At 35.4% G+C, this 23,065-nt stretch overlaps 1 protein-coding gene across 1 annotated transcript in view; it reads right to left on the bottom strand.

Moving 5' to 3' along the window:
- The window catches only part of LOC124356852 (SET and MYND domain-containing protein 4-like), a 30,363-nt gene extending 9,963 nt beyond the window's left edge, over nt 1-20,400 (bottom strand). The window contains exons 1-8 of the mRNA XM_046808107.1: nt 20,227-20,400; nt 14,304-14,472; nt 12,932-13,087; nt 11,934-12,168; nt 10,092-10,360; nt 8,511-8,584; nt 4,700-4,954; nt 2,936-3,082 (exon numbers count right to left, since the gene is read on the bottom strand). Coding sequence (XP_046664063.1) covers nt 2,936-3,082; nt 4,700-4,954; nt 8,511-8,584; nt 10,092-10,360; nt 11,934-12,168; nt 12,932-13,087; nt 14,304-14,472; nt 20,227-20,281 — 1,360 coding nt within the window. The 5' untranslated portion in view covers nt 20,282-20,400. The remainder of the gene's footprint in view (nt 1-2,935; nt 3,083-4,699; nt 4,955-8,510; nt 8,585-10,091; nt 10,361-11,933; nt 12,169-12,931; nt 13,088-14,303; nt 14,473-20,226) is intronic.
- Between the last annotated feature and the right edge of the window lie 2,665 nt (nt 20,401-23,065).

The raw sequence follows: 23,065 nt of genomic DNA on the forward strand, positions 1-23,065 counted from the left end.
GGCTATACGGAATTGTACTTGTGAGTGAGACTTCAAATTCTTGTCCTTTAGGATATTACTTTAAACATACATATTTGCTTGAGATACAGTCTTATCCTGGAGCAAGGCTAAACGGAATTGTACTTTGAGTGAGACTTCAAATTTCTGGTCTTTAGGATATTACTTTAAACATACATATTTGCTTGAGATACAGTCTTATCCTGGGAAGCAAGGCTAAACTGAATTGTACTTGTGAGTGAGACCTTCAAATTCTTGTCTTTTGGATATTACTTTAAACATAGTTATTTTGCTTGAGATACAGTCTTATCCTGGAGCAAGGCTAAACGGAAATTGTACTGTGAGTGAGACTTCAAATTCTGGTCTTTAAGGATATTACTATAAACATAGATATTTGCTTGAGATACAGTTTATCTGGAGCAAGGCTACACGGAATGGTACTTGTGAGTCAGACTTCAAATTCTGGTCGTTAGGATATTACTTTAAACATAGATATTTGCTTGAGATACAGTCTTATCTCTGGAGCAAGGCTACACGGAATGTACTTTCAGATTCAAATTCTGGTCGTTAGGATATTACTTTAAACATAGATAATTTTGCTTGAGATACAGTCTTATCCTGGAGCAAGGCTACACGGAATGGTACTTTGTGAGTCAGACTTCAAATTCTGGTCGTTAGGATATTACTTTAAACATAGATATTTGCTTGAGATACAGTCTTATCCTGGAGCAAGGCTACACGTCACTTGCCAATCTCACTTAACCGTTATCCATATTTACTTCAAATACTTATGTGAAAACTCGTCTGTAATTAGCAATTGACATAATAGATATTGTTTTGAGAAGTGCATTCAGGTTACTTTAAACATCCCAAAAATAATGGTATAATTTAAGAAAATATAATACAAGTTAACTTCTTTTTAGATGGTAATGTTTTGTATATAATGCTCAATTTTATTCACGTAAAAATGTATTCATTAATCTAGTTATTACAGCTTCACACAAACAATTTTTTCGAAATTGAAGTTTTTATAGTACTTAGTAAAAGCATTTATGATGTAATGTGATGAAGTCCTATGAAAATTTTGAAACGTAAAATTTGTTAAATGCGTTCGTGCTTAAAAGTATCAGAGTTTAACCGGACTCAAACCATGTTTTGCACATATAGGAGCATTTTTGGTTGATTTAATTTTCAATGCCAAAGCTGAGGTCTGCCTTGTTGCCCCGATCAAATATACAAATACATAGTTCTCGAAGGCCGGTTTTTTAAAAAGCTTAGCAAAATCTAGTGAGTGTCTGTTAAGTTAAATATTTGATCTGGTTTTCTTTTTAATCCCAAAATCTTATATTGTTCTGAAGAATGATTACCTACCAATTAAGTCATAAAGCTAATTTAAAACACTTTCTACTCTATTATTTGAAAACATAATTTAAATTTTGGAATAATTTTTATCATTATATTTTAATTTATTTTATGTGAATGCTATCAGTTGTATCATCCAATATTTGTTGACCTCCAGCATGGACTACCATCTCCTGAAAATCACATTGTTTTACTATAACTTTTATCCATTTGGGATCGGCATTAAATGTGTATGATAGGCCTCTAATATTGCCTGGCCACAACGGTGGCCATAGGCCTCTCATATCGCCTGGCCACAATGGTGGCCACGTCTGTTCTCTGCCTCAGGTCAGATCGATTTATGACCACATTCTGTTTCTAAGCTCGTCAGGCCACACCTAGTGGCCCTCGACTGTTTTATCGTTCAGCTTGTCAGGCCATCACGTGTGGCCCACTATATTGTGCAGTTATAACATTTAAACCTCATCCATTTGTGGCTGGATAATGCTACAATCTTCCAGCCAAATAAGGAACTAAATCTATATTTAGTTACCTATTACTTATTTCTATTCTTTGCTTATTGCATAATCATTGTTCTCATTTTGCAGCACATATCATAGTAAAAATTGAAGACACTTGGAGCAATTGGAAAAAATTTTCAAATAGTACAGTAGTAAATGTAATTAATCAATACTTTTCCAATATAGTTTATTTTTTGGATGAGGCATTTCAAAAACAAAGGTTTCATCATCAGGTGACTCCACAAATAGTGAACATTGTTCCATCTTCTATCCAACTGTCAGTGTCACTGTAGCTGCTTTGGTGTATCCTTTCTACTTATTTAAATACTAGTGCATTTGCTAGAGATGAAGCTCAAAATATGGAAACGAGTTTGTATTCTGTTCATACTAGATACCTAATTGTATTATTATTCTGTAAATAAAAATACTTTTAAAACAGATCAACCTATCACTTAAATTCCATATTACTTGGTTCATTTAAAAGCAAATAATAAATAACTAAATGATAAAGTTTCATCCTTAAAGCTAATAAACTTTGTAAATTATTTGAGAATTTCAATAAAATCTCAGTCAATTAAATTGCCGAGTTCAAATACTGGCATTTAAATCTGAGTAAAAGTAACATACACGGTGTCGCAGAACAGGCTGTCACTGAGAGGACAATCACCTGCAAACTAAACGACCACAAAGTACCAAAAACCATACTGATTCATACCATACCATACCAAACCAAACTGGTTTTGATTCATACTTTAAATTTTCAATCAATCTGATGAACCATAGTTTTGTAATCCTAGTTTAATTTAGATCCTTTGCATATATTCAACACAATGAAAATTTATCATTAAATAAACTATTTCAAGAATTTTTACAAAATAACAGCACACAATAAGCAACCCAAAACAAAGTACACGTAACTTTAGTAGAAATAAAAACTAATGATAAAATGTGCAATTGATCTACATAACAATGTATTAATAAAAGTTAAGCATTTTAGAGGTGAAACAATGTAAAAAGATCAACAACACTGTAACAATACTGTATTATAAAATAAGCCTTACAATAAAAGTACTAACCCAATTCAATAAGTACTCGAGCTAATGAATCTTTGTAAGTTCGTAAGTCCTTGTTGTGTTTATAAAGACATTTTGAACCCAGTTTCACACTTTCTTCAAAATATCTCAGTGCGTCCGCCTTATTTCCATCTTCCAAGAATTTTTGCCCTGTTGGGACAGAATGATTATGTAATATAATATTCCAACTACTTAGTTAAGAATTACCAAATTTAATGGTCTTATCTAAAATTCTCTCTTAAAACCAACCACTTCACTTATAAGACCAGAGACACACATATGCATGATCTTGGCATTCATTCCTTAGAATCATCTTCAGAATTCTCGATTCTGATCATGCATAACAGTTGAGTATCTTTGGGTGCAAACAGTCGAGTTTTACCAACCTCATTGTACATCATGGAAACTAACCTTAACATGTCAGATCCTTAAAAAGCACTTTACGATTATCAAATCATCCAAAAATTGTAAAGCTAGTTCCCACAAATACCTAGTTAATTCTCTAATTCACACTCATAAATTAAATCTTATACAGATGATTGTAATATTGACTTTAGTTTTTTAGGAATGGCTAGGGAGTTTGAAGGAAGATAACTGAAATGGAAAGAATGCAATCTGATAAGTATTCGTCAAAGTGTGGTTACATGCAAAACGGTTCTGTCACATCAGCCCATAGAATACAATGCATTGAAAACTAAGAGACTGTGAGATTGTCTGATGAAACATAATATTGATACAGAAATCAGAGTTTCTTTATTGATAACCTTTAAGATTACAATTTGCGTTGATTGTTAAAAATTTATTTACAAAATATAAAAGTTCATATTGGTCTTGATTAAGTTGTCTGTCTCCACAAGTAAAATTCTTTTACTGTGAAGATGGTTCTTTGCAGGAGCCAGTTTTTTATTGCTGTCTTTATTTTAACTCTGAAAACACAGGTTGATTAAAAAGCAAATTGAACCCCCATAAACGGTTTTGTTATTTTAGATAGGTGAAATCTGTTTGCGGAACTCTTACTCGCTACAAAGAGCCACACTAATCATGATATTTTCAAATTTTGAGTTACCTCCCTTTTCACTGAGGGTCAAAAATTTGAAACTATCATTATTAGTATAGATGAGCCACTTCGAAAGCGACCTAATAAGTGACCAGTGTAGGATGGGAGTGTATGAGAGAGAGAGATGTGGAGAGGGAGAAGTGCAAACTCACTCCCCCCCCCCCCACATTCCTTACCAACCACACCTCAGTCGCCACTTTACCACTCGTAGGGTATGTTTAACATAACAGCTGTTTTACAAACCTAGCAATAATAATAACAGCTGGTAATAATAAACATTTGTTTAAATATTTCTTAATTATTCTAACTTATTAAATAGATGCAATGCACTATTCTCAACATATATAATATTTAATAATAATTTTTGTTATTACGTAATAACGAGAATAATAAAACATAGCGTGATGCTCCAAAACACCAACACAGGGAAACAAAACACCAGCAAGATATAGATAAAGCAGTGAAATAGGGTGTGGCGGTAAGCATGGTCAAGCTCATGCTCCTCCCCCCCTCCCCCCATGAGAAAGAAATCTTCAATGCAGCTCTTCTGTAGCTAGTAAGAGTGCTGCAAACAGATTTTTCATATCTAAATTAACAAAAAAGTTTAAGGGAGGTGTAACTTACTTTTCAATTACCCTATTTACAAGCTGTATTAAATTTTGATAAATGTAACCTCACAGATGAACAACAATCTTACGCTAGTATATCACCTGCATGGAACACTTCCTGAGCCGACAGAGCCATATTGGCCAGCTGCACCAGTGGTTGGGACTTGAGACAGTCGGAACATGAAGCTTTGTCTGGCATGACTGGTCCTGTACAATAGTTGCACAGTAGCGCAGAGAACTGCTGTTGACTGTCACACTCGTCGGACTTGGAGCACTCCTTACAGTCACATGTGAAAAAGTACTGATTCTGTAGCATTTTCTGTCTCTCATCTCTGTTCATTCTTGTGTAATGAGGTCCTGTATAACAGACATGAACTAAATGAGTCTAAAATCGTACTATATGGCAGCTTTTTCAACCTCAGATTGACCATAAAAAATATGAATTACATACAAATTGAAGTAAATATTGAGTCATTTATTTTTCTACATCATTCTCAAAATAATTCAGGCATTTGCCGTATCATGGCACCAACTTCCTGTTGCCATGTTCGATAAGGTTTGTTGTCAGTGATTGAGTGATATGAAATAAAACTCATAGCCTTCTGATATTCTTTGTTGGTGGCTACATCTGAAATATAAGGTGAATGGTTGAAATCCTACCATTTGGAATGTCAGAGAATGTTATGTTGTACTCATGTATTGTCATGGTTCAGAACCATGCTAGTTGGTGGCTACATCTGAACTATAAGGTGAATGGTTGAAATCCTCCCAATTTGGAATGTCGGAGAATGTTATGTTGCACTCATTTATTGTCAAGGATCAGAACCATGCTAGTTGGTGGCTACATCTGAACTATAAGGTGAATGGTTGAAATCCTCCCAATTTGGAATGTCGGAGAATGTTATGTTGCACTCATGTATTGTCATGGATCAGAACCATGCTAGTTGGTGGCTACATCTGAACTGTAAGGTGAATGGTTGAAATCCTCCCATTTGGAATGTCAGAGAATGTTATATTGCACCCATTTATTGTCATGGATCAGAACCATGCTAGTTGGTGGCTACATCTGAACTGTAAGGTGAATGGTTGAAATCCTCCCATTTGGAATGTCGGAGAATGTTATATTGCACCCATTTATTGTCAAGGATCAGAACCATGCTAGTTGGTGGCTACGCCTGAACTGTAAGGTGAATGGTTGAAATCCTCCCATTTGGAATGTCGGAGAATGTTATATTGCACCCATTTATTGTCATGGATCAGAACCATGCTAGTTGGTGGCTACGCCTGAACTGTAAGGTGAATGGTTGAAATCCTCCCCATTTGGAATGTCGGAGAATGTTATATTGCACCCATTTATTGTCATGGATCAGAACCATGCTAGTTGGTGGCTACGCCTGAACTGTAAGGTGAATGGTTGAAATCCTCCCATTTGGAATGTCGGAGAATGTTATATTGCACCCATTTATTGTCATGGATCAGAACCATGCTAGTTGGTGGCTACGCCTGAACTGTAAGGTGAATGGTTGAAATCCTCCCATTTGGAATGTCGGAGAATGTTATATTGCACCCATTTATTGTCATGGATCAGAACCATGCTAGTTGGTGGCTACGCCTGAACTGTAAGGTGAATGGTTGAAATCCTCCCATTTGGAATCTCGGAGAATGTTATATTGCACCCATTTATTGTCAAGGATCAGAACCATGCTAGTTGGTGGCTACGCCTGAACTGTAAGGTGAATGGTTGAAATCCTCCCATTTGGAATGTCGGAGAATGTTATATTGCACCCATTTATTGTCAAGGATCAGAACCATGCTAGTTGGTGGCTACGCCTGAACTGTAAGGTGAATGGTTGAAATCCTCCCATTTGGAATGTCAGAGAATGTTATATTGCACCCATTTATTGTCAAGGATCAGAACCATGCTAGTTGGTGGCTACGCCTGAACTGTAAGGTGAATGGTTGAAATCCTCCCATTTGGAATCTCGGAGAATGTTATATTGCACCCATTTATTGTCATGGATCAGAACCATGCTAGTTGGTGGCTACGCCTGAACTGTAAGGTGAATGGTTGAAATCCTCCCATTTGGAATCTCGGAGAATGTTATATTGCACCCATTTATTGTCATGGATCAGAACCATGCTAGTTGGTGGCTACGCCTGAACTGTAAGGTGAATGGTTGAAATCCTCCCATTTGGAATGTCGGAGAATGTTATATTGCACCCATTTATTGTCATGGATCAGAACCATGCTAGTTGGTGGCTACGCCTGAACTGTAAGGTGAATGGTTGAAATCCTCCCATTTGGAATCTCGGAGAATGTTATATTGCACCCATTTATTGTCATGGATCAGAACCATGCTAGTTGGTGGCTACGCCTGAACTGTAAGGTGAATGGTTGAAATCCTCCCAATTTGGAATGTCAGAGAATGTTATATTGCACCCATTTATTGTCATGGATCAGAACCATGCTAGTTGGTGGCTACGCCTGAACTGTAAGGTGAATGGTTGAAATCCTCCCATTTGGAATGTCGGAGAATGTTATGTTGCACCCATTTATTGTCATGGATCAGAACCATGCTAGTTGGTGGCTACATCTGAACTGTAAGGTGAATGGTTGAAATCCTCCCATTTGGAATGTCGGAGAATGTTATGTTGCACCCATTTATTGTCATGGATCAGAACCATGCTAGTTGGTGGCTACATCTGAACTATAAGGTGAATGGTTGAAATCCTCCCAATTTGGAATGTCGGAGAATGTTATGTTGCACTCATGTATTGTCATGGTTCAGAACCATGCTAGTTGGTGGCTACATCTGAACTATAAGGTGAATGGTTGAAATCTCCCAATTTGGAATGTCGGAGAATGTTATGTTGCACTCATGTATTGTCATGGGTCAGAACCATGCTAGTTGGTGGCTACATCTGAACTATGAATGGTTGAAATCCTCCCAATTTGGAATGTCAGAGAATGTTATGTTGGACTCATGTATTGTCATGGGTCAGAACCATGCTAGTTGGTGGCTACATCTGAACTATGAATGGTTGAAATCTCCCAATTTGGAATGTCAGAGAATGTTATGTTGCACTCATGTATTGTCATGGGTCAGAACCATGCTAGTTGGTGGCTACATCTGAACTATGAATGGTTGAAATCTCCCAATTTGGAATGTCAGAGAATGTTATGTTGGACTCATGTATTGTCATGGGTCAGAACCATGCTAGTTGGTGGCTACATCTGAACTGTAAGGTGAATGGTTGAAATCTCCCAATTTGGAATGTCGGAGAATGTTATGTTGCACTCATGTATTGTCATGGGTCAGAACCATGCTACTTGGTGACTACATCTGAACTATGAATGGTTGAAATCTCCCAATTTGGAATGTCGGAGAATGTTATGTTGCACTCATGTATTGTCATGGTTCAGAACCATGCTAGCAAAAGCATCTCTTAGTTTGCTGTGGGGTTGCCCTGCAAGGTGACAGTACATTTCACAAATTTATGTCAAGAGAAAGGGTTCAATTTTTATGAAATTCTGCAGGAAGGACATTAGTTGCTAATGAAGTAAGTTAATTAAAAATAAACTGCTTAATTTAAATGACTGTAACCTGACTGACATCTAGAGGAATAAAATTTATAGAAGTTTGGTTTAAATCGTTAAATATAGAATCCAAATTGTATTGTCTTGAAACTGTAAATCAAGTAGTTATTCATGACTGATGATTATAGCAGTTAATAGTCTATGGCTGCAAAAAGGAATACTTTAATATAACTCATTATTTGGAAACATTAGAATAAACATTTTGGTTGCTAATAAATTAACATTCTCAACATGATCGTAACATCCCAATTATTCACAAACAAAAGAACAGAAGTAATGTCAAAATAATTGTAGATAATGTAAATAAATTATTACCATAACAATTGAAAACCTCTTCTCCTGCTTTAATGGGTCTGATGGCACGAACAATAAGGTGTTCATTGATAAAACTGCAACAAATTTAATTACAAATTAATAACTGCAAGTAATACAACTACTAGCCATGGCTTTGCACCATAGATTACACAAGAACCATAGATGTAGCATAGGTAAACGTGATGTGAAGCCAAGAAAATCGCATGTCTACAATAAGATAGTGGGGATTGGAGATGAGTTATCTTAGTGGTGAGCGCCAGGCCAGCCTTCCCTCACTCATACTCCACGGACCATTTGTCACTGCTGACTGATCGAACTCTGTCATTTACTTGAAATAAAATTTTATAGTTTATTATACTCTCTCATTTAATAAAATCATGCCTACATTGTGCCTTGCATATGGCTGTGTCGTAGAAGGAATTTCCTACGACAGGTAATTTAGCTATATTTACTAGACACATCTCATTATTGATAAAAACAATGTATACAGTTAAATTATCTTGAGGTTAATTTATGAATGAATTAGTTTAGAATTTTATTTTAATTACCTACCAGCCAAAAAAATAGTTCTATCTTACTATATAACCCACATGCTAATACGAGGCGTAATTTTTAAGTAAGTGCCATTTTGAAATTCTGCTGCTGCAGTGTTACAGTCGGTACCCCGAGCTTGCGCATTGCCTACCTTCATCTGTTAGCAAGTCGTAGATGCCACTTTGTGTTCAGATATTACGTTCCGAGTAGTTGCTTCACTACACAATGTCAGACAGCTGTAAGATGACACACATTGGTCTCAAGTAAAGATTAATTGAAGTGAAGTAGTGCCGTTTAATTGCTACTACAATCTGACGGTCAACTAAGGAACTTTCATGTAAGAACATGATAAAGTTTACCTGGATGTTAGAAACAGAACATTATTGTTTTGTAGTTTTTTAAATTGAATTTTTAAAGTTGATACTGCAAGTTCGATTTATTTTCTATTTTGATTGTGGTTCAATCGGTATGGCAAAAATTAAAACAACCTGACATGAGAAATCAGAAGATTCTGATGGCAAATAAACCCCGGCAGTAGCCTATACCAATACCATTAAAAATTTAAAACATATTAAACTTTGAGTGTCTCAAGGTTCAATTTAATACCTCTTCTCTTCCTTTATTATTTGAAAAAATATTATAAAAATGTCAAAATTTTAAACCATTTACAACTTTGTACCTTAATGCTGATGATTCAAATTTGAAAATATCAGGTAAATCATCAGGAGGAATATTAATACGAGGCAAATTAGGGTTGACTAGTTGAGAACAATTCCTTAATGAAGGAAAATCATAATTTAAAATCAACAAATTTTCATTTAATTTAATTTATCACTTTAAGAACATCAAGTTTGATAAATACTGTAAAGTTTCTGCATATCTTTCTTTCATAAACTGACATTTACGAGTTAGTTATAATCTTAACAAGGTATGTAGAACACTGTATTTATTATAATTATTTTTTGTAAAGCAAACCTTGATGAAACCAGAGATGGTTTCACTAAACTACTAACAACTTCACAATTATTAATCAGACGTGAGATTTACCTATTTGATATGTTCTGGTCACAAGAATGGTTCATCATGCTAGCAGATGGGTAGATGGCTGTGGCAATTCGTTGTTTTGTCTCAGATATTGTCTTATGACAATTCTCCTTCAATGCAACCGAGTCTATCTTCGTTATTGCGTGACCGTTGCAAATCAGTTGAGCAATGTGACGCAGAATTCGACATCCCATCGTTTCCACGTCTATGGGGGCGTTATCTTTGAAGTATGAAGTGTACTGTTCCAAGTACAGCGTCAACAGAGCAGCTGTCTAGGAGACAAAAAAATAAGACAGGATAAGTGTGATAGTTTCTGAAGGTTGGATAAATAATACTAAATGATGTAAGATACTAAAAAGTATTAATTCATTTGTGTAAATTTAACCTTTCACCAGCTCCTATAAATATTCTGAACTATTCAATACCACTGTTTTATTGACAGTTCATTCTCTTATAATCTACGAGGGGTATCCAAAAAGTAAGTTTCCATTAATTATGAAAAAGTTAAAAAGACTCAAAAAATAACTGAAACACATTTATTCAACTTTTTACATCATACCTTATTTTTCTACATAGTTACCATCCCTTTCTAAGCACTCTTGGTATCTAGGAAGTAGTTTTTTTATTCCAGCATCATAAAATTCACCCGCCAAATTTTTAAGCCAAATATCCACCTCATTTTGAAGGTCATCGCTGTTGGCAAATCGCCGACCGCCAAGGTGTCTTTTCAGCTCCGGAAACAGATGAAAATCACTAGGCGCAAGATCTGGTGAGTATGGAGGATGACCAAAAACATCCCACTTAAATTTCCTCAAAAGTTCCATTGTTGCACGAGCAGCGTGTGGTCGGGCGTTATCTTGAATAAGCAGAACCGTGCGCGACAAAAGTCCGCGCCGTTTATTCTGTATTGCCCGCCGAAGTCTGGTGAGAACTTCACAATACCTTTCTGCATTTATGGTTTCGCCACGAGGAAGATAGTCAATCAATAACACTCCACGGCAGTCCCAAAAAACTGTAGCCATTACCTTTCCTGCCGACTCAAAAACTTTGGCGTTTTGAGGAGCTGCCTCTCCTTTTTTTTGCCACACCATACTCTGGCGTTTGGTCTCTGGAGTTGAGTGGTGAATCCATGTTTCATCACCAGTGACTATTCTACTGAAAAGGTTTTCATCTTCATCGTCAAACAATCGCAAGAAAGACTGGGCAGCAGCCATTCGTTGTTGTTTATGGGCATTGCTCAATAAGCGAGGCACCCATCTTGCACACACTTTTGCAAGCTGAAGATCTTCTGTCATGATATTGTGCACAGATGACCGGCTAACTTCAACACTTGACGGCAGTTTATCCATAATTTCATTGAGAGTCACTCGCTTATCATTGTCAATAACTGCTCATACAGCATTAATGACGTCAGGTTGCCGAGAATTGGCCGGTCGGCCACTACGCTCATCGTCATGAACATTTTCTCTTCCTTCCAAAAACATTGCACGCCAACGACGGACCATCTGAACGGACATAACATGTTCACCATACACTTGACACAACTGACGATGAATTTCAACGGCAGTTTCGTTTTTGGCGGTCAAGAAACGAATAACACTACGGACTTCACAACTGGCGGCAGAATGCAGTGGAGTCTCCATGATGTTTGGGCAGCAACTGACTGAGAAGCGTGACAATGGGCCAGTGACCGGCGCACCTGTTGCCAACCGAACCGCGCTACATATCCCCGCCCACAGCTGCACGCTGTGTTACGTACGCGTCTTTTTACAGAACAGGGAAACTTACTTTTTGGATACCCCTCGTAACTTATAAAACTTACATTCACCTAAAACTACAACTTACAATTGCGTATTGATAAACATCTTCTTCTTTCATATCTTGTAAGTGGGTCTTCAGTTCAAGCACCTGTTTGTACCTGTCACTTGAGTCAGCCAAAAGTGCGACTCTCAGTCCAAGATGTGCAATGCCTATGCTGTGACAGATATCCAGACCTCTGCATTCCCACTGGTGGTACAGTGACCATGCTGCTGTCTGACAGTCAATACTGCAGAACTGCGCTCTAGTACACACCTCACACCTGTAACAAAATTGCACTACATTATTGCAATGCCAATGCTGGGACAGATATCCAGACCTCTGCATTCCCACTGGTGGTACAGTGACCATGCTGCTATCTGACAGTCAATACTGCAGAACTGCGCTCTAGTACACACCTCACACCTGTAACAAAATTGCACTACATTATTGCAATGCCAATGCTGGGACAGATATCCAGACCTCTGCATTCCCACTGGTGGTACAGTGACCATGCTGCTATCTGACAGTCAATACTGCAGAACTGCGCTCTAGTACACACCTCACACCTGTAACAAAATTGCACTACATTATTGCAATGCCTATGCTGTGACAGATATCCAGACCTCTGCATTCCCACTGGTGGTACAGTGACCACGCTGCTGTCTGACAGTCAATACTGCAGAACTGCGTTCCAGTACACACCACACACCTGTAACAAAATTTCACTACATTATTGCAGTGTGAGTCATTATTGCATAAATCGCAAACACAATTAAAATCTTGCCATATTTCAGCCTTGCTTTGAAAGGCCATCTTCATTTACACCAATGTTAAAACAAACACAAGCTTTTGTTCATTTTGGTTCAACACTGTTTTGAAAATTTCTCTATACAGCAAGAACAAAGTATCTCAAGATTTACTTTTATTGTGTTGGAAATTGTTGGTACAGTGTGAACTGGGAAATGTAGATTAAAGGTTTTATTGGCCGCATAATCCTAATAATTAAAATTTAAGATTTTTCATATCCATAATTTTTAACTTACGGTATAAACGCAACAGTTTTCTTGCAGCAGTGATGACAATGTTGTTGGTACTGATCAGGCAAAACGACCAATGCAAATGGCTTCTCTACAAATATCACATCAGACATGTCTATATCTGTTTTTGCTACAACATGACGCCCTTTTCTCTCTGAAAACCTGAAATAAAAATGAAACCAATTTTATAAAATAAAAAGTTGATTGCTTTCATATATAAATAATGAAAACTATATAATAATATAAATACCAATTTAAAGTAAAAATCTTAAATATATTTTAAAAAGATTCAATATTTCTATTTGAAAATCTTAAACTAAAATCTTTCTTTGTGTTTTTCCTAAGGTGAAAGATTTAGAAAGGTTTGGAAAACTATGTTGATTGAAAGGAGCTCAAAAAATATTGATTTAATGAATGAAATGTGGTCTTTGAATGACATGGGTCTAATTTTATAGTAGCTAATATTAAAGAATTAAAAAAAAGTTATTAAAGATTGCTGACATAAATAATAAATACACGAGTAACTCAAATTAACTTTACATTAGTGGAAGACAAAATATTTGCAAGAAGTAAAAGATAATAGCAACAAAACAGGGCATATTAGTAAACAGGAATTTTTAAAACATGCATTTTTAAATAATAATAGTCCTACAAGGTCAAAAAACATTGCAGATATGGACTAAAACTAAAGTCAATTCTGATAAAAGAATTACACATATATACATGACTGATTGAAGTATAGACAATGTTATCATTAACATCTGTCAAATGGAGAGCAATGGCATTCAATCATAAATCTCAGATGTCTTGCAACTGAAATTTCTGAAGATAAAAATCACAGAGAAACATAAAAAACCAATATTAAAGCTTTAAAACACAAAATTTTTGAAATTCAGGTTATAATCAGAGAACTGGAGATGATACTACTCAAAATCAATGTCCAATGGAATTCAGGTTATAATCAGAGAACTGGGGATGATACTACTCAAAATCAATGTCCAATGGAAACATCTAAATGTTGTTAATACCTTCATAAACTATTTTAACATTTCATACCCTGAAGAGGAATTACGAAGAAAAGAGGTCACCAAACAATGATGGAAAATGAGGAAATAATATAATACAAGGAAATTATGAGGGGAAAATACGATGTTTTATAGAGAGTGCATGTGCATGTGGATGTGTAAGTGCGTGCGATACGGGAAATGCACTTGAGACACAAAGGTTGCCTATGTAACCAATGGCTAGAGGAGGGAAGTAACAAAATAAAAGAATCATGGTTGGTAGTTCTACCTTAACTTCAATACAAAAATTTAAATTAAACTAAATATATACATGTATACTGTACAAGCATTTAATGAGGTGATTACATACTTACTTGAGCATAACACATGAAGAAGCACATGGAAATGTTGTGTTTTCTCCTCCTTTAGGTATCGGCAAAGGTACATTTTTTTGAGTATGTTCCAGTTTGGATTCATTTTTGCTTTCACTTTTCTTTAAAGCGTTTTCATATGCATTTTTCAGATCTGAATTCTCTTGTGTGTCTACAAATTACAAGTATAATATATTCCAACTAATTAAAAAAAATAGATTATTAATGATTTTTAACTGATACAAACTTACTATTTCTTATTAATATGACGCACAACTTACTTGTGTACTTACTTATGGTTTTGTGTTTACAGTAAATCTAGTGTGGTGACAGGGTAGGCTAGATGTGGAATCATAATATGCAGAACACAAGTTATTTATAGCATATGCATTACCAAAGTTGTGCAGTTTACTTTTTGAAGGCACTACATAATTATGAAAATGTTGAATACTGTGCTGGAACAGTTTCCCAGGAAATTTTATAAATTTGTAAAAAAAGAAATTTATTCTATGTGAAGCTTTAAAACGGAACTAATGCACTCTTTTTGATTTCTTAGTACGTAGTATTATTTTTATAGAAAATTAAATATTTTTATAATATAGCACAATGTATTATTATGTTAATTTATTGAAAAAGTAACTATCTCAACACTATAACAACTCCCAAATTCATATTCAAAAGCTGACACAACAGCACTGATATGACAGTTCTCCAAGATTGCTGTCAATGTTGGTACAAATAAAGATGTCGAGTCAGATAACCCACAAAGAAGGCATGTTTTGCTTTTTTAGAAAATTTATTTAAAATAATTCTAAACAATGTGTATGTGTGTGTGTTTTATACATGAGTTTGTATATTTCCGCTGTAGTCACGCAAAAGCTACAGTACAATTGTATTGAAATTTTGCATGAAAACCAAAGTAGTATGTAATTTAAATATGTAAATTTCCATTTCAAAATTATCATAGGACTCCATTATAACACATCATAAGTGTATTCACAAGGAAACCTATGGACTCTTACTTAATAATAAATTCCACCAAACTGTTTAGTATTACTTAAATCATTGGAGCTATTAATCAAATATAATGAATTATTTCCCAGGAGAGTTTTGTATGCCATTTAAAAAAGATATATCTACACCATCAGCTTCAATTCAGTAGAAAATTGTGTGCGAAGCTGCATTAAAAGCTGCTAAATTCTTTTCAAGAATATAAATGCAACCATTCCACAATTTTAAAACAAATTGTAAACTATAATAATTATTATTAAAATACCTTTCAATACTTTAAACTAAATAATATATACTGTATTCTCAATTACTAACTAAAATTATCTTTCAATAGCCCAAAAGGCATTTTTGTGCCTTGTCAGTATTGTCCTTGAACAAACTTATAAATTTCACATTCGATATTTGCAAAAACTGATAAACATAATTTCATATGCGATTGTTATTTATCATCCCAATAGTGACTTTTTCATTCATAAAATTGCCATTAAAAATTGTTTTCACACAATTCTGTGAGTTTACAAAATAAAATGAATTTAGCAATAATTCTAACGACTGTGATATTGAATCAGCTGATATTTTACTGTACTAATCTATCAGCTGATCTAATTCTCCATGCTGAAAAGCTATGAAAAGCCTCAGTGAATCAGTTAGAAACTATTTCTGAAAAAGAAGCAGATTATACACTAAGTGAAAGTGTTTCTACAAATATATGCTAGATCAGTGAAGCACAGGTTAATTACAGGGTGCAGCAGAGGAACTTACTTATTTGGAAGTTAAATTGAAATGAAAGAAATATAGATATTTATTTAACTCTTTTTATACCATGAAATACACCATACACATTCTGTTTTTATTTAGTTTCAAATATGGCATCAGTCAGATGGTATCCACTGTTGTCAATATGAGTTGTGTTCAATAAGTGACGGGAATTTGTAAGTTTTGCGGGTTTGGAAAGTCGATTGTGAAGATTGTTTTTATTATGTTGATACTTGTGCTCCTGAAATGTAATACAATTTCCAGCTGTATTCATTGCTTACTTTTTCAGTGGCTGCTGCTAAGATTAGACGTGTACTAATCTTAAGTATACTAAATTAACGAATACAGTAAGCATAACCTTCACATTCGACATCATTTGTCGAGCCTTTTTCGGTCTTGGCGATCCAGAATCCCTTGACTGGGATGATTGAACCTTAGTTTCAACATATTTGTAAACCCATGTTTCATCACCTGTTATAATACGTTTCAGTAATTTTGCATCGTTGTTGACCCCATTTACTGACTCCTGAGAAACTTCTATTCACGACTGTTTTTGTTTAAAATCCAAAAATTTTGAAACAAATATAGCTGCCACATGTTTTATACTTAAAACATTAAAACAAATTTCATAGCATGAGTCAATTTATATGTCAACAAACCATGGACCAATTATCTTTTATTCACATCACCAGTTTTCCTGAAGAAGTTTACCCATGAAAGAATAGACTGCCAGCCAAGAACACGACCACAGGGGGCGATATTATAACGGATACGGAACGTATCTTCTTACATGGCGATGATCGAGCATCCGTTTAACACGTTCAATGCGGTTGCGGTAGATCTACTGCACGGCTGCCTCGCGCCAGGCGCGCATGACGTAGATCTACTGCACAGCGCCATTGTTTAGAAACCCAGTCAGTGTGCTCTCAGCACTCGTCGTGTATGGTTGTCCGTTTTGCCGCTCGTGGGGATATACTTTTCCCGCGTTTTTGTGGTCGCCGTTCTCAGTTAGCGTTTTGTGGTTAGTTTTTAGACTACTTCAAATTTTACCGTTTTTGTTGTGTGTTTAGTGTTATTCTTATAATACAATAGACATGGATTTGCCTCCTGGAACTAGTGGAATCCAGAATAGACGTCAGTTTGTGGCTAATAGTGATTCTGATTATGAAGACGACCCTGGTGTCCCTGGTTATGCTCCGGACCTCGACGATGAACAATACGAGACTGATGAGTCAGAGGTCGAAGACCCAGACTATGACGTAAGACCACCACAATGGAGTCCTCAAACTATAGGTATGAAAGATGTACCGTTTACAAAAGAGGAAAAGTTTTTAGTCCCTTTGCCTAATGAGATTACCCCAATCAATTTTTTCTTGTTGCTGGTGGATGTGATTTTTTTGGAGGGCATTGTGGCTACTACGAATAGATACGCGTTGGAGTTATTCTGTGGACCTACTACAACCCCAGGCTCACGAATCCATAAATGGAAAGACATTACCGTGGAGGATCTCAAATGTTTTATTGGCCTATTGCTGCACATGGGAATATTACAATTACCCCGAATACAAGACTATTGGAAAACTTGTAAGCTGTTTTCAACGTGCTTCCCCAAATTCATGGCCAGGGACAAATTCATGCTTATTTTGCGATGCATTAATTTTGAAAGGTACCCTAACCCAAACAACAGAGCTTCTAAAGTACAGTTTCTAATTGACTACTTCAACAATAAAATGGACTCAATTTATTATCCTCAAAAAAAGTTGTGCATTGACGAGGGAATGGTTTTATGGAGGGGACGGTTGTACTTTAGGCAATATATAAAAGGGAAACGCCATAAGTACGGCATCAAACTGTACAGTTTGTGTGACCCCCATGGCCTAATACTTCGTTTTTTTTATGTATTGCGGAGTTTTAGATGATTACGGTGGTAAGGGGCATGCAGCCAATGTTGTATTGAAGCTGATGCAAGGGAAACTCAATTGTGGCCACAGTTTATTTATGGATAATTATTATAATAGTTTTACTCTTGCCTCAAGCCTGCTCCGTAGGAATACATATTGCACTGGAACTCTTCGGCTGGACAGAAAATACGTATCTCCTGAAGTCAAATCGGCAACCCTGAAAAAGGGTGAAACCATCACCCGCTACGCCGAAAGTGTTGTTGTCGCCAAATGGAAAGACAAACGCGTTGTCTCTTACATATCCACTGAATTTGAAAATGACATGGTGATTTCAATTAATCGAGGTGGTTTGGAGAGACTAAAACCACTACCAATTGTTCAATACAACCATTTTATGAAAGGCGTGGACCGCAGTGACCAAATGATGTCATATTATCCTTGCGAAAGGAAAACACTGCGGTGGTATAAAAAGATTTTTGTCCACGTAATTCAGATGATGTTAGTGAATGCACACTATCTCTATAACGAAGTTCGCACATCAAGTGGAGAAAACAAAATGCCATTGTAACGACTTCCGTCTGGAGGTTATTGACAAGCTACTCCCGGACGTTCCCGAGCCTCCTCGACCTCTGAAGCGCCGCCGCGTCCCCCATGTACCCTCACGGATTACAGAAAAAGTGGCTTGTGGAAAGAGAAGTAAACAAAAGAGGTGCAGAGTTTGCTATGCAAATGGCAGAAAGAAATACGTGATGTGGCAGTGTTTAGAATGTGATGGACAGCCTGGGTTGTGTGTCCCACATTGTTTTGACCAATTCCATGACTAATGAAGCGTACCTTGGGGAGGATGGTTGGGTTGTAAATAGTAGTTTTTAGTGTTTTTTATCAATATATTTTTAGTTATACTAAGTGATTTGTTCCCAGTATTATTATAAACAATCGTTAGTGGTCTGTTTTTCAAAAACAATAAGGAAAACGGTGCGCGCTTCGAAGAGAGACTGGCCCCAGGAGCGTGTGCGGTAGATCTACTGCACGTTTTCAAAATGGCGAAATTCGGCTCTTTTGGTGTTTGATGACCTTTCTGTACCAACCCGTGTCACAACTAAATTGGTAAGTGAATACTAATAAAAAAAAAATTAGCCTCTAGCAACATACATTACTTAATTTTTAGCAGCGAACGTGTTAAAAACCAAGCTTCTACAGCATTCTCCACGTTCTCCATATAAACCAAAATTATTGGAACGACAACCTTAGACCCCGCTCTCTTGAATGTGCATACCCCTACCCTACTTGGAACAGCTTTTACCATGGAGCCCAATTCAAATTAGAAAGTTCCTCTGCCCCACCCTGCACCTTGTATCGTAACTCTTGAAACAAAACAGAAAATATTGTTTGGCGACGTAACAGATCCTGCATTACCACTGGTGGCATAAGGTGCAATCTTACGTAACAGTCAGGCCTACTACTCAAAGGATTAATATGCTGTCAAAATGATATTGTTTATAAATTTTGGGTACTTTTTAAAATGTACAAAAAGTTCTTTTGCTGATTTGTCATATTTTAGTTTGAGCTAGTCATTACGGCCATTTTTTGTTTTAAGATGTTGTCCAAATTGTTTTTGGTAATCTATTTTGCAGCAACAAAAATAAATTGTGACGTAGGCCAAATCTGATATGAAATTGAATTAAAATAAATATGTCCTATTGTTCCTACTACAGTAAAATGACATCTCCTTGAGCGTATAGATTTTTGAGTTAATTTTTGTTAAATTTCAAATTTTTAGAAAAATTGGACTTTTTCAAATTGAAAAGAACAAGAAATAAGCATTACTTCTTTCAAATTATTTAACAAAATTAAATTCTCTACTTTTTTTACTTCATTAGTATGAAATTTAGACATTGTATGGTCCATTCTTACATTCTAAAAAGGAAATAAAATGTTAATAACATAAAAATTGTAAATAATAAACATAAATTGCTAAAACAAAATACATTAGATTATTTAAATAATATATCTTTCAAATATACTTTGAACAACTAACTTAGATTGGCCTACTTTTTGTAACGGATGATCTGAAAATGTCTAGAACTGTTTTTTGAAGACAGAACACAAATGTAAACTATTTATAATTTGTATTATTAATATTTTACTATTGTTAATACAATAAGAATTCATACATAAAAAATATTGTATATTAGTGAAAAATATGTTAGTTTAAATAACAACTGGCATAAGAATGTTTAAAACTAACATTCACTTACCTATCTCTTCACCAGGACACAGTGATTTGACGAGTTCAATACATTCCTCAAACATGTGGAGTTTGCTAAGGAGCACAGCTTTCCTTTTAAGGAGTTTGGTCCTTGGAATATCATTATCACCATGCTTCAGTGCTAAGTCTATATCTTTAATGGCCTCCTGCAATAGATATACTAAAGTATAATTTGTTTTAACAAGTAATTCAACTCATAATTCTGATTAAATTACTGAATTACTGAGTTTCCACAGAAGAACAACAACAAGCAATAAAGAACAGAAAGAATAGAAGATTGCAATAACAACACTGACCAATGTCAAAATAATAGTTACAAAATAAACTCTCCTTGAAGAAAATGGTTCAACTGCATTAAAGGTGTGCACTACCACTCTAGTGAACGCTGATGCAAGGGTTTTGAATCTGCATCATTGTAGGCTCATTTTTGAGCTAGTACAAACATATTGATGTCATTTTACTAACTAAATGTTTGTATACGCACCTACATTTTTGAAATTTAAATTTTGATTCACTCAAGCTGCACATTAAGTGTAAAATTTTTAAATTAAGTGTATTTTCAACGTTTTATCTAATTTACACACAAAATTTTATTAAAAAATTAAATATATACAGGCATAGATTTGAAAGGGACAGTAAAGAAATAGCTACATAAATCCGTAACAGTCCAAAATGTACAGTGAGAGTGTCACTTAATGTAATGTTTATATGGCTACAAGTGGTCTATTATGGGTCAAAGAATTGATATACTAGTACTAATGTCGTAAGCGTAAAGCTGGAAATGGTTTGTTAAAAAGTTCTGAAGTGAAGGTACAATTAGGCAGACATTAAAGGTCTGTAAGCGCTATTCAACGCTCTGTCAGGTGGTGCGCAACGTGGCTACAGCAGAAAATAGTCGCCAACTCTCCCACCACTACATGGTGGATATTTCCCCCTAACCTACTTTCGCTAGGTTATAGCATGTGGCTTTTTATTTGGTGTGTCACTTGTGTTTACAAGTTTGATATAGTTACAAAATGCCAAATCCAAGACTAACAAAGAACGACCGCCTGCCATTGAGTGCAAAGAGGATAAGAAACCATGGCCAATATCTAAGACCCTTGCATAAAGAACAACAGGAAGAATAACATCAGGTAACAGAAAGGGTTTTTTTTTAAGAAAGTCACTAAAATCATTTATGTTGTGAAATATACATTACTTAATTTATTTTAATTATTATTTTTTAATCTTGATGTGCTTAAAGTATTAAACTTAAGAGTGTGGCTACTGCCTAGTGTAGTAAACATTAGATAGTTAATATACATCAGAATAGCAAACAGCCAAATAATGATAATTCTCTACAAGCAAAATATTAAATTTATAAAAATGTGAGTGTGAGGTTTAGTCATAATGAACTATTCTATTGAAACTTATTAAAACAACTATAAAAATTCATTGTTGTATGACAAGGTTGATCCAGGGACATTATTTTACTAACAAAAACGTAACTCACTACACTAGCTAATGCTCATTCTTAATATTGATTTTAACACGTTCGCTACCAACCGGCACATATATGTGCCGGTAGGTCCATCAAAATAGACTACCATTGTATGAGTTGGGCACTTCTCACAGACCAGCTAAAAGTAGTGTGGTCATTACCGTAGCCCAAGAGTACAACATTGTTCAAATCAATTTATATATCATTTTATAGCCTTAGGCAAACGTATAACTGGATTCCACATCCTTTTTTTACGTTGTATAAATTTTGGCTATTGGCACATATATGAGCCGGTCGGTCTGTAGCAAATAATTAGGCTTAGGCTTAACATCAAATATAACCATTTTCTAGTTGCAAATCAAGTAAAAATTGCCATAACTGTGTTAGGCTACATTGGAAAAATAATAAAAACGAGTGTTGACATGGTAGTTATGTGTATTGTACAAACTAAAACAAGATCTTTGGATAAACACTTTGGAAATAGCAGAATATGTTATAAAAAAATCACACAAATTTCTCTTATTTATAAACTTCATTTACGTAATGAGCTTCATTTTTATCTTTGACATAAAACGGTTAGGAACTAAAAATGTCTTAGTTAACACACATTTTTTTCTAGTTTTTCACTTGTGTCAACTGCACCAAGGAAGAAATTGTGAACATACCGAGAGACCAAGTGGCACAAATATGTGCCAGACATCCCTGTAGACTGATATGAAAGAATGAAGTCGAAAGAATAGACCGATCGTTACCACAGCCTTTTATTTAATAAGACTACACTGGCACAAATATGTGCCGTCGGTCCACTGGAACTGTACCGAGCTGCACAAATATGTGCCATCGGTCTATGAGAATGAACCAGCCGGTCCATATTAATGAACAAGTTTTTACATTTCGGTAGCGAACGTCTTAAACGTTTCTATCATGTTTTATAATGAAACTTATGAGTGGTGTAGACTACATTTCATAATCATCAAACAACACTAACAGTCTAGAAAACAATAAAGGTTTCAATCCTCTCAAAGGTTTTATTTTGTAACAAGTTGAATAGCATGCACCATTTTTTATTCCAGTTTGGAAGCTTCCAATGATTGCCAACCAGAAGTGCATCGCAGCACTCCTAAGGAAGGTGAACCCTCGTTATGTGTAGAAACTTCCAATGAAGACACAATGGATAACACTACTTGCAGGTTATGGATACTTCACGTCTATTTTTACATGTCATGATCTTTTTTCTGTCCATACCTTAAACTTTATTAATTTCTAATATCTATTAGATAGATTAACAATCTAAGTCCTATCTTGAATTAATACAAAATTGAAGAAAGGTGTTAGAGACGTTTCATTC

This window comes from Homalodisca vitripennis, chromosome 1 (genome assembly GCF_021130785.1).
Source record: "Homalodisca vitripennis isolate AUS2020 chromosome 1, UT_GWSS_2.1, whole genome shotgun sequence".
Lineage (NCBI taxonomy): Eukaryota > Metazoa > Arthropoda > Insecta > Hemiptera > Cicadellidae > Homalodisca > Homalodisca vitripennis.